This window comes from Pempheris klunzingeri, chromosome 4 (assembly GCF_042242105.1).
Source record: "Pempheris klunzingeri isolate RE-2024b chromosome 4, fPemKlu1.hap1, whole genome shotgun sequence".
NCBI lineage: Eukaryota > Metazoa > Chordata > Actinopteri > Acropomatiformes > Pempheridae > Pempheris > Pempheris klunzingeri.
In genome coordinates, this window is record NC_092015.1 from 11900755 (window position 1) to 11914029 (window position 13275).

Below are 13275 nucleotides of genomic sequence, written 5' to 3' on the forward strand. Positions count from 1 at the left end.
AAGAATGGACATAAACAGGTCCTTCCATTTTCCAAACCAAGTGTCTAGCATGGAGCTGAAGGGGACAGTAATCCCTGCATTCTCAGCCAGCTCCTCAGACAGAGAAGTGAGTCCCTGCAGGGCTCGAGTTATAGAACCGTCAGGGGCAGTGTTGTTGGGGATGAACGTGCAACAGGTAGAACCAAACATCTTACAAACCCCACCTTGTTCGGCTAGCAACATGTCCAAAGCCATCCTGTTTTGCCAGGCCATCAGACTAGTTTTGTCCAACTGCTCATGTAGGCCTGTAACGGCGTCCCTGGTGTAGTTCACAAACCTCTGCTGGTTGTAGTAAATGTAGTTAATCCAATCAACATTCTTATTGATCGTAGACCACCAGAAAAACATTGACTCAAACCCTGCAGCAATCTGATTGCGTGCCTTATACTCATCTGGGACTCCCCGAGGGACCCCTATGGCGTCCATATAGATGGATGGATTGAAACTCCCTGGCACAATGGAGCGCTTGGGACGGGGGCTGGAAGAGCCCACTTCCCTCCGCAGGCTCTGTAAGGCAGATTCAGTTAGAGGCAGAGCATAGAAAGGCATAACCAGCTGGACTAAAGCACATATCCCTACCCAGTTCCTAGGCAACACAGGATACAAAGTCTGTCCGCCACAAAACCACCAAGTGTCAGCTCTAGCTGTAGTCATGCTATTCATGCCAAGTGGAATGGACGTGGAGGCGGTCCTAACATTATACGTAGCATTACACCAAGTCAGGGTTCCTACCTCCACGCCAGAGTCTGCCTGCCGCTGGAAACACGTGTAGTTGGCTGCGAACAGTGTGAAGGGAGGTGGGATAACTGTTGTTGGAGAAGCAGGCAGCAGGTAATGCAGGGTGCGATGTCATTCGGCAGGCTGGGAGAGGTGAACAGCTGAAGCATGCAACCAAAACCAACAGGGTCATTATAAACAGTGAGTCTGAACGGTACAGTGCCCAACACAGGCCTGGCGGGAGCACATGCAATACAATTTTTGACTTTCAACTCTGCTGCCGAATACATCACCCAGTCCAACCATGCATTAGCCTCTGTGAAGCCTGTCTCCACGGCAACCAATTTCCTAAGAGTGGTAGCATTGAGATAGGTAACAAGGCTGGTTGGTTGGCGATTTTGGGGCCCGGGAGTGTGTTTGGCAGTACCTGTTCTGCTGTCCCCTGCCGAAGCCGATCTGGGTCTTAGGTTGAAGTAAACCCATCTTTTTGGATCTTTGCCTGAAACATAGGCTGCCAGAGTGTACAAACGAGAATCACATTTTTGTGGGTTACGTAGTGTGAAGAGGATTGGATTACATGAGGTTAGACCACAGTCGTTAGGTGCTTGTCCTTTTACCACCGTCAGCCTTCCCTTTAAATCATAGCAATCGTCCCTCTTAGGAATTTTGTATCCCCAGTCTGCTCTGCTGGTTGTCCAGACCGCCTGAGGCCAGACAGAACACAGTCGGCTTGCTCTGTTGTTGCTGTACACCATGCACACATACTTATCTGACCGTTGAAAGGCTTCCGCGGCTGCAACACTTCTACAGGGGACCATAGAACAGAAATCTACCGCTGCCGTTTCAGTCACTCCTTCAGTGAAGGTTATGTTCTCTGCCTGGGGATACCAGGTGATGGTCTCCCTGGGAGACCATCACCTGGCTCTCCTGGTGACTCTGTGCTTGGGGATCACCTGTTGAGACAGTGGGAGGGGTGTTACAACAGCTGTGGATTGCCTTGGTGTGGTGGGGCATGGGACTGAAGTGGCCACATTCAGAACCACATGGTGCTTTGGCATTAGTATTTCCCACCACATCAAGGGAAATCCCACAATGACAACAATGATTGCGAGCGCGCCCCAAAGTTGGGGGTTGTTTTGTATGGAGGCTCTCATTGCCCTAAGCGGGCTGGAGTACATGCTTAGTTATCAAATGTGCCTATGTTTTGGAAAAGTCAGCCAAATCACTTCTAACCTCTCGTAATGTCCGAGAGGGTGGGTCTGCTGGTACACAATGTGTGAGGTGGTGCCAATTTGCTCTTGCTTTACCTTTTACCTGGACTGCATGTGAGGTGCGCTCAGTTACCTCCCACGGTCCAGTCCACCTGGGTTCCGACCACTTTCTCTTGTGGACCTTCACCCGTACCCAGTCACCCACTCGTACCTGTGCAGGAGGCGGGACAACAGCTGCTTCTGGTCTCTGCTCGACCTGTTGGACCTGTGTAGACAAAGCTCGAGTAGGGTCAGTCAGAGATTTCATGTAGTCGTCACAGTCAATTTGCCACACATCCAACAGGGTCGTATGCCCCGCCTCACTGGGAGGACCGGGCATAGGCCGACCTGTCAGCAGCTCATGTGGACTTCAGTGTGCTCTGCTGCTCTGAGAACTCCTCATGGACATTAGTGCTGCGTCTTTCTCCACGTCTTTTAACCCAATTTTATAGCTATATTTTGCAATCAGAGCAGTTCACCATGAGCACAACACACTCAATCCCTTTTTTCAGGGATTGAATTTCCCCCCCTTTCTATCTTCTCTTTTTTTTTTTTTTTTTTCTTTTCTCTACCGGAGAGTCACTGTTCAGCTGTGAGCGGACTCTCCCCCCTCCTTCTCCTCCGCTCTACTCCTCAGCAGTTTTGTGATGTCACAAAATCCGCTTTTACCAAACCGCTCCTTTGTTCTACTTCACCGGAGCTCTAGCATCCACAGAAACATAAAATAGCATCCAAAAAGCATCAAGAAAATACACAAACTTGTAAATACTACTAAGACTACAATATGGCATTGCACTGGTATTGTTATTTTAGTTCAGATTCCCCACTCACGAGTGGAGCCCCACGCCGGGGGATTTTTCTCTTTATTCTTTTTTCAGGCCTCTTCTTTATTTCTTTTTCTCTTTACTCACTTGAGTTTTCACTACGTTGGCTTAATGCCGGTTATACCACAACATTATTCCCACAGAAAAACATCACAGTCCCCCTTTAAATACAGCAATTTAGTTCTCTTTGCTTACCTCCAAACACTCACACTCTTAAGTATGCAACATTAAACTATGCAGAATTTGGTTTATCACAACAGGTTTCTGCTTACCTTTGAGATGTGGCGCCGTGTGAGTGTCCAGAGGGTCGCAAGGAGATGTCCAGGCCCTGGATGGCAGGTCCGGGGACTCTGCCCGTCGTCCTTTTCCTCGGTGATCACCTCGAAATCACCAATTTGTCGCGTGTTCGTTTTTTTCGATGAAGGACAGGCAACTTCTCTCATTTAAGGTGTTTTATTTTCTGTGTGAATAAGTATTGAGCTTGATCAAGGACTCAGTCTGAGCTCTGAAAACCACAGTCAGCAAGCTGTTAGTCTGTAGCCAACAGGTCCCAGAGTGAGCCCTGAAGCACATATGCAATAACAGTATATACATTCCAGCAAGAATACAATTATTTTTGATTGGTTGTCTAGGTGGGGAGTAGCCGTGGATTTATGCTTGGCCCTCCCTTCGTTGGTGCACAGGCTGGTCCCAGCCTCTTGGCATCACGACCTTCATCCAGCAGCCGTACCTGTAAACAAAGTATCCTCCCTGGTGACCTTTCCCTATCATGCGTGTGCTTCTGACAATGGAGTCTTTCTGAGAGCATCCTCCCCTGCAACTATCTCATCCTGCTGTTACAATGACGGCCTCCCACCAACCTCGTCCTTGGAGCTCCCACACTCTTAGAAATTCCCCCTGTTAAAAAACGGTAAACAACTGGCAGTAGGGTTGCCAGGAAATTACTGTAAAATTAACGGTATATTGCTGTTGCTGAAAATTACAGTTAACTACTGTTAGTATAAATACAGCAAAAAGCTGTTATTTTAAACCTTTACAGGAAAGTACTGTTGAAAAGATTAGCAGTTTATTACCGTTTATTTACACTTTTTCTTAAGACGTATATTTGCAGCTTTTAACTGTGAATTTCAGCAAAATACTACACCTTGTTGTTAATTCATTTCCTTCTAGCAAAATAGACAATATATGTATTTTTCTAAACCTAGTGATTTGATAAATTACTTCTTGCATGTCATGTTATAAACACCATGTTTTAATGTGATAAAGAAACATAGCCTTTGAAACTGCAACTTAAAATGCCAAGACAAATAATAAAACTTCAAAGTGTCTTCTCAAACCATGTCTCTTTATTGAAATTGAACAAAGTATAAACAAGAACAAGAACAAGTATTGCACTGTCTTGCCAAAACCTTGTGCGAAAAGGTCACCTGTTTAAGGTTAAACAAAAAGAGTTTGGTGGCTCTTAGGATTAACACACTTTCTCATAACATAGAGAATAACTTAAAACTTAAATTCTTCTTAAAACACTAAAATAACAAAACAAAAAAGTTGCTTGAGAACTGAGAACAGCAGCAACTACGTGTGTGTGTCTGCGTGCGTGTGTGTGCATGTCTATGTGTGTGTATGTGTGTAACTGACTATATGAAGTCCCACTCAAAATCCATCAGTCTCTTCAGGAGACTTGAGGCCGGAGGGCTGACGGAGGGAGAAGCTCTCTTCTTGCCCTTTCCTTTGCCCCCTGCAGCCTTTGTGCCCCGCTCAGGGTTGATCCCGATGAACCGCCTGAAAAACAAGAGTGCATGTTCAGAGTTGGTGTTGAAAAACATGTACTGTAATTATATACATGTGTTTAATGTTCTTGATATTCCATATTGTAGTTGATTTACTAAGCCCAGCCAGGGTATGAATTGAACCAATATTAATATGTCTCAAGGTATTGCATACCCATATAACAACCCCTACCAACATTTGAAATTACAAGAGAACGTTTTATGGGGTTTTCCCCTTTAGCAACTGTTTAGCTAGCAAAGAATTTACTCATGGTGTGCCTAGCTAATGCTAATCTTACAAATGACTCCAACTTAAGTAAGTGATGGTTTTTGCCTATTCTAATTAGCAAAGCAGTAAGAAACTCACCTGTTTGTTGTGGTGATGGAACTAGATAACAATTTGGCTTCAAACTCCACTCTCCAACGTGTCTCCTGCTCTCTCACCTTCTTGTTCCCAAAATGCATTGCAAAAAATACAAGAAATTACTGTTTTCTTTTCTTGAAGTAATAATACAGTAAAATAATGTTATAAACTGTTATTATACAGGGTAACCCTGTATTTAAACATAACAGGATCTTACTGTTGAAATTTCATCGTAAATTTACAGCAATTTCTTAGAGTGCAGTACTGGGTGTGAAATGTAGTTTATGAGGTGTGTAGTAGTGCATGTAAGCATGCTTGTGCTTTCTTGCCATAAACATCCCACTTAAACATCATGTGTCTGGCCCTTCAGAACCTGGGGCCAGTGCTTGTTGGTATGGCTCTTCCCTGTGGCGGTGCATTGCATTAATATGTCTCTCCCTGCAGGATTAAAAACAGTGCATACATTGTCAGTAAGAACTGAGCTTCCAGTGTTAGCAACACAAATGGTTCTAATGGTTGATTATATAGGTCACTTAGTTAGTTCAAATAAAGGTGATACAGTTTATTATTAATATAATGTTAGTCATACAGTTATTATTGCTAATTCAAATCCAGTGTTCTGTAATTAGTTTTACATGTAGTGTTGTTAGTACAAATTTAAGGCACACAGTATTGTATATTTGGCCTTTTTATAAGTAGTGATTAAAAGTAGTATTAAAAGTAGTATTAAAATTCCCCACATCCCCTTCCCTTTTCTGCCCATACAGCACTTTGGGACTTTATACTGGTTAATTGTAACATGCCCATGATTAAAGAAAAGCCTTGTTTTTCTGGCAGGGAGATCGTTTCCTAATATCTCAAGTTTTCTGTCAAAGTGCACCCTCTCATCACTTTTCATTCCTCACAAAATATGACATTATAAAATGCAATGTTATTTTATATCCATAGCACACAATATGAACTTAGTTCTGTATAAATAAATAAATATCTTGCAACAAAAATCAGTTTTTGTAGTCCAGATTTACTCAACAGACTGAGTGGAAGTTAAAATGATAATGAACCTTTGTTAAAATTGGACCCAAGCATGGTGTGGCTTTGCTGGTCATTGTTGTGCCTGAGATTCATGTCAAACCCGGAGTAATATACAGCACAGGCCTGTCGTTTGTTACTATAGAGTCATCAACTCCCAAACAATAACAATAAATCCATCATGTTTAAAATAGTTCCCATAACAATAACCCTTTGTTCCGTCTCCATGGTCTCTATCTGGAGCACAGCGCCACTCTGCGGTTATATAGCAACTGTCATTCGCTCCTGTCTGATGATTGGTTATCAAATATGTCAATCTACATGAGCTGGGCGGGGCCGTGATCCCCTTTCTGTGATGTGATTGGTGGTTCCCAGTCGGCGGGCGAGTGGAACGTTCCAGAGCTGGGCGTAGCAGTTAGAACTGTTTAGTATGGACACGTCTATGCATTTAAATTAGTATAGATTATATACAAATATTTTTGATTATTTTAACAACGCTTAAATCATAAAGACGGATCACTTTATAATCGGAGTGTACTGATTTTTAAAAATACTTTTAACGCCTCTCTTACTGATCTGAGAGTGACGTAATGAGGTTGGGCTCGTCACGTGATTTTTGGCGTGGCGAGGCAACGCAGTGAAACCTCTCGCTGCGACATTCGTACTTTGAAAGGTGGATACTGTGTCGTACTGTGGTCTGCTTCGGGGTTAGCATCACTAGAAAATACACGTATTTGTAAGTAACCATCGTTTGGCCGCCTTAAGTTAGCCGCGAGTTCCTCAGTGTATCCAGTGTGACTCTGCTACTGCTGCTAGCCACCCAAACAGCTAGCATAAACGCAGTCTGTGGCTAGCTAAACTATGGTAGCCAAAATAAAAGAATGTTAAATGATCACAATTGATGAAGTGTGTCAACATGAGAGAGAAATTGCCTGTTACCGAGCTAAATATAACCATGAATTCATTTGCACTGAAAGGAGATAGTTGATCTATTCAACGTTACAGTGTTTGCAACTGTGAGATGGTGTGTCATTTTCAATCCCGTTGGCTAATGTCTCACACTGTCCGTTGTTTTCAGTGTCTGACCACCAGCTGTGATCACACCATCGGCATTATGGACGGCGGAGTGGTGTTAGTTACCAATCCCACTGTGAACGTGCGCCTAACAAGCACCATCTCCTCCTTTGAGGTGCAGCGCAGGTTCAATAGAGGGATTAGTATAGCAGAACTGAAGGTGAGACTGTTTACCACGCACTGCATATTACACACCTCCAAATGACTTTACTGTTGGGTTTTTTCCAGACCTAACATGCACACTACACGTTTGAGATTATTGTTTAATATCTGCTTTCCTTGTGTTATCATGTTGGTGTCTCAAAAAGTTGCTTGTATTGTAATTAGGGGAAGTTGGAGATGGTTGTGGGTGCACCTGCCACCGGCATGGACCTGGAGTTGTTCAGTGTAGCAGACAAGTTCTTGCAGAAATTGGACGACAATGAAGCTTTGCTTGGCTCCTATCCCGTGGACGATGACTGCAGAATACACGTATGTAACTGCATGATTTGGATGCATGTTTAGTATGCGAGGTGGCCTCTGGGCCACTGTCCTGTTGTAGTGAAATACAGTGAGCAACATGTTTTCAGATTGGACTTTGCTTCCAAATCCAGTTCTTTTTTTTTCCTTCAGGCAACAACAAATTGGCTTAATTTAACAAGCATTTTTAGTGCAAAATATTGTGTGAAATCAATAGTTTCCTTGAGACGTGTGGAATCTGTTCATTGTCCAAAGTATACAGTGAAACATTTGTGCACTAATTATTCTGTTTGTTTGGGGGTACTAACATGCACTTCAGTGCACCACCAAGCAAGGGATTTTAATACAGTAGCATCTCACAACTATGTTACGATGCAACAATAATGTTGCGGAAAATAAATTGCTGATAAACTTTTCGCTGACCATGCTTATTTTAAGCTTTAAGCGACTTACAGTTTTTGGCTAAAACGTGTGTAACTATAATTGTGGTCTTTTGGTCTCATCTGTGTCTCATCCTGAATCACAGGTTATTGACAGAAGCGGAAGTCAGATGGGCGAATTCACCGATGTTTCCAAAGTGGAGAAGTTTGAACTCTCAGATACAGCTTATGATAAGAGAACAGGTACAGTCTGACACACACAAGCTCTCCAATTTGTTAATCTCATAAACTGAAATTCCTGGGTCCATACAGTAATTTGTTAACCAACCAGCCAACAACCAACTAATTTGATTTGATCGATTTTTCTACAGCATCCAGTTTATTGAGTATCCTGTATTTAGTACAATCTAACTTTGTCTCCATTCAGACACAGCAAGGTCATTCATGAAGAAACATCGTGTTGGCCACTTCAATGAGGAAGAAATGGCCAAGAAGAAAGCTGAGCTTGCTGCTCGGGAGGAAGAACAGAAGGCTGCGGCAGAGGCCATCTCTGTTGGCAACCGATGTAAGGTGCAGGTCCCTGGGCAACCCACGAAGCTTGGCACAGTCATGTATGTCGGTAAGTTTGGATAAAGCTTAGCTGGTTTTCTTTCTTTAGGGCATTGGTTTAAATCCTGTGTGGCTGAGGATTTTCTCTACAATAGTGCAGACTTTGTTGCGATTTATTAATTAAACATTAAACTATGCAAGCAATGTAGGAGGAATTGTTGCTCCTGTTTTTTTTGATGCATTTCTCTGTTAGTTTTAAGAGACTAAAAGTCACATTTGGATTAGCTGCTCAAGTGTTTCTTGTGCTGCTGTGCTTGGTTTCATTTGGAAGATGCTGTCAATGCCCACATAAATAAATGGGCCCAGAAAATGATTCGCATTTCATCTGATGTGAATATAAGCATCCTCAAAATTAATTTGCAAATCAGTTTTGCTTGAATTCTCACTGCAAGTAATAGAGTAATTGCTCTAAATTGCAGTAAAAATAGCTTGTATTTACTCCAATATATACAGTATTAAAGTGACAGTAGACAACTTGTTTCCTTTAACTCATCATGAATTAGATATCGATTGCACAGTGTAATTAGTATAGAATAATAACACCATTGGATTTTAGATTGATTTCTAGATTAGATACATCCAAACTTCTCAGTTTCATCAGTTATTATATTTATTTAGAACATTTTGTTATTTATTTTTAGCATTTAACACACCACACACAATCAGCACCCCTCCCATCCCTAGAACCACCAGCCTGTCATACTCACTATCACATTATCACTTTCACTGTTGTGACCCATACAAACGCCAACATGTCGAGGGAGAATGACACAACAGAGAACTGAACATCATTCAGGCTTAAATAAAATCAGATTGCAAACATTACTGTCCATGCTTGCAATTATGGCTTTTTTGCACTGTAGGCCAACAGTATTGTTTGTTTTGTCAGCTGACACCCACGAGGTTGCTGCCACTGGCTGACAGATTACACTCCATTTAAACACTTTTCCCAGCGCTTGCCATTGCGTGTTAAATGGTGCACCGGCACACTGAGAAGGAGCGGACCCCACAAAATCTAGCCGACACTCTCAGATGTGCTTTCAGGTACTGAAATTGATTTAAAGTACATGGTATTACCAATGTAATTCACTTGGTACCTCTAACAGTAGTGAGTTCGGTTCCCAACCCCACTTATAAGTAGTCAATAAGGATTAATAAACATTTCTAATTAAAATGTCTTTTCTGTGTGTGTCAGTTTCAGCAATCAGTGAAGACTGAGAATGTAGGACCCTGAAAAAAAAAATAAGAGTAAACGAGTACCTTGTGTAAAGAACAATGTTGTTATGTTCCTTGCAGGCACAACAGATTTCAAACCAGGCTGCTGGGTGGGTGTGAAGTACGATGAGCCTCTGGGAAAGCACGATGGAACGTAAGAGCACTGACCTTTTCTCTCTGCCATGCACAATGCTGATCATATTGGTCCTGATTTTGCATCTGACCGCGTCTTTTTTTTTTCATAAATTGTGTCTCCGCAGTGTTGAAGGGAAGCGATACTTTGAATGTGAGAACAAATATGGTGGATTTTTGAAGCCCCTGAGTGTGACCGTGGGAGACTTTCCTGAGGAGGATTACGGTTTAGATGAGATGTAGGACTGTGACAAAAAAAAAAGTGATGTTTTTCTGCCCTGAAATTTAAGCGTCAACCTCAAGCTGTTTTCCACTCACCAACCAGAGATGAAAGTCAATGTAATTGTAACAAATTTTACTTTTTGTTTTTGTTTTGTGCTTCTCTGGAGGACATGATCCAAAGAGCTGTGTCTAAAGGTCTTTTAGATTCAAGTTCTGTCTCACTAACGCAGATGCAGCCTGATAAAGTTGGAGGTCTGAGTACATCTCTTGGTGTGCTGTGTATGATAATAGTACAGAATAATCCACAAGTGGGGCTCTCACTAACAAGATTTGATAGAGGAAAGGGTTTATTGTTGCATGTGAGACAGCTCAAAGAAGGTTAACATGTACTCCTTCACTTCACAAATTCAGTTTTATTTATCAAGCTTTAGTAGAACTTGTCGCTCAGTTTATATCAGTTTGTACAAAGATGATTGTATATAACTGTTTATAGTTAACTGTTAGCTTTTTGAAGACTGTAAATTGCAAAGAGTGGTCCATGGGTTGGGCAACTGTCTGTTGAAGGAAGATCCCTGCCTAAAATACTTTGACTCTAAAATGAACAGCGGCATTGTACCTTGTATTCTTGACCAATTAAGATAAACTGGAGAAATATTTTCCAGTCTTTCATTAAAATCTCTCGTTAGAGGTCAAACTCCTTCCACCATGTTTCACAGACGATTGACAGATATGAAATTAATCCCCACCTAAGGGAGCCTCAGTAGTCCATCGTGCCACACAGCTGTTTTGAGCCACATATGTAGGTTTGTAATTCCTGGAATAAGAGTGAAAGTATTCAGCGGTAGATATTTCCTTTCTAAAGCAACCTTAAATTCCTTAGATTTCACTTTGTGTGTGTTTGTAGTATATAAAACAGTCCCCTTTTTAGGTTTCCTAGTGGAATTCAGACGTAGTTTCCCTTTAGTTTTCTGTGACTGAATTCTTCTCGTTTAAAGTCAAATTTGTTGCACTTGATTGTGTCCCGCTTAACTATGAACCACTGAAATAAAAAATAATAATTCAGTTTTAAAGTTTAAGGCTCAATTTTGACTATTTACATGAGATCAATTGAATCAAATTTGTCTGGTTATTTTAATCTAAGCTGTCCTGAATGCAAATGGACGACAGAACACAAATAATTAAATCCAGAAGTTATGGAGAGAGCACACTGGGGAAAAAAGTTATTAGATGTGTCACATCAATTTGTTGAATGTCAATTCCAAGTCTTGTATAATAGGCCTTTTTTTTTTTTTTTTTTTTTTACTCCTACTTGTTTTTTTTTATTATTCTTGCAGTTCCATGTAAGCACGACATTTTGAATTTCATGCAGTTAAAGTACAATCTCTGTTAGCACTTTTCCCTTTTAATACATGCCCTTCATTCAACCTTTATTCTAGTATTACAGTTTTTTGTTCAGGTTTGTGACATAAGTAAAAAGTCATTCAGTGTAGATGTTCTGTGCTCTGAAACATACCTTTATGTTTCCCATCTGTAGTGTAAGATTAATTGTATTTATTCAGAGATTCACAATTTACCATTAGATGTATATTTTTGATTAGATACCACTGATTAGCAGGTTGGTCATCAGAGTAACGTTTCAAAAAAAAAAAAAAAAAAAAAGGAACAGCAAAAACTGCAAAACTTTGATTTGATGTGTTTATTGCTCCTGTGTCAACACAATACAGCACCATCCTGTGTTCAGTCTTCAGTGATCTGCCTCTCTCTCCATTAGTCACTCAACATCTGCATTTCAAATGAACAATATGCCTTAATTATGCTTTGTTTCATGTCACCATTCAAAAATTGTTGACACATTTTGTCATTCTCTACGTTTACAAAAAAATTAAATGAATTATTTTTCTTTTCAATGAAATGTCATTACTGCACATACAAAAATGTAGTGTTGTCCTGTTTCCTTTTTTAAAAACTCTGTTAATCTCTAAGGTGCTGGTGTTACTATGTGCCAAAGAGTATTGCATAATAATAAAGATGATTTGCCAGTGCAGGAGCTTATCAGACTGAGTTGGTTTGTCAGTACTTGAAACATAACATGGAACATTTACTGCCTGAAAACTAATTTCATTACAAAGAATATTTACTCGAAAGTACATGTCTATATTTACATATTCACTATATAACAGCATCGAAAGCAGCATTAAGATTTCACAACATTAAGCCGCATCAAGTTTTTGCATTCATGTGTGATGGTTGCATGATCTGGTTAAGTTCATCTTGAATTTAAAATCAGTTCAGCCGCAGCGCCCTCTTGTATAACTACTAAGCTCCAAGAGTTTGTTTCTCTAACAGAAAAGGCTGACGTGCCAAACTCAGCAGATCTATGCTGCATCTCATAGTCACCTCTGTTGGTCGCTGTCATGGTCCTCAAATTATCTGAGTGAAGCTATTTCTAACTAATCTGTATGAATATTACATGTCTGTCCATCCTGGGGGAGGGATCCCTCAGCTCTTACTGAGGTTTCTCCAGATGAGGGTTTGTTTTCCTTATATGAATAAAAAGTCTTAAAAAAGCTTCAAATCCACAAATTGTCCAGCCTAATTTGTGATTTTGGCCAATATTAAAACTGACTTAGTCTAAGTCTTAGTCTAAGTCTTTTAATTCTTGTTAATGTGTAATTGCGTTATGTACATTTCTTGTTCTGTGTGTTTTTGTGAATGTTGCTTGTTCTCAGGTCTCTTGTAAAAGAATTCTTTATCTCAATGAGACATCCTGACTGAATAATGATTAGATAAAATATCATTACTATTGAAGTGACATATAGGCAGCATTTAGTGTAGTAACTAGTTGAGATATCACTAATTTTAACTCCCTTCAAAATGCAGTGAGCAGACGTATAAAGCAGCATAAAATGTAGTAAAGCTATTTAATAAACAGCAAGTAGTGCAGGTTCCATTTTTTGTTTTTTGAAAGCTTTGATTTTATGAGGTTACATGTCCTGAGGTGCATGACTAAGCACAATGTTTCACGCTGTTTCATCAGCCCTGTCACAGAAGCTTACAACATTTATCAGCTTCATGCATTTTTTAATAGATTTTATTGACAAATGCCATAACAAACATAGATGTCATATGAATGAATAATGCCATGGATAGGAACATCAACACGAATCACATCACAACACTCAAAAATCAGCT

General features: G+C 40.6%; 1 protein-coding gene across 1 annotated transcript; it reads left to right on the forward strand.

Moving 5' to 3' along the window:
* Window positions 1-6584: 6584 nt before the first annotated feature.
* On the forward strand, window positions 6585-12125 carry tbcb (tubulin folding cofactor B). Its single transcript, XM_070829940.1, has 7 exons — window positions 6585-6728; window positions 7071-7226; window positions 7394-7537; window positions 8052-8148; window positions 8333-8524; window positions 9811-9883; window positions 9990-12125. The coding sequence occupies exons 2-7, from the start codon at window positions 7107-7109 to the stop codon at window positions 10102-10104; spliced, it is 741 nt and encodes a 246-aa protein (XP_070686041.1). The 5' UTR covers window positions 6585-6728; window positions 7071-7106; the 3' UTR covers window positions 10105-12125.
* Window positions 12126-13275: the final 1150 nt, after the last annotated feature.

Coding starts and splice junctions, on each gene's coding strand:
- tbcb (XM_070829940.1), top strand. CDS start 7,107: ATGGACGGCGGAGTGGTGTTAGTTACCAATCCCACTGTGAACGTGCGC. Junction 8,149..8,332: donor AGCTTATGATAAGAGAACAG/GTACAGTCTGAC, acceptor GTCTCCATTCAG/ACACAGCAAGGTCATTCATG. Junction 9,884..9,989: donor CTGGGAAAGCACGATGGAAC/GTAAGAGCACTG, acceptor GTGTCTCCGCAG/TGTTGAAGGGAAGCGATACT.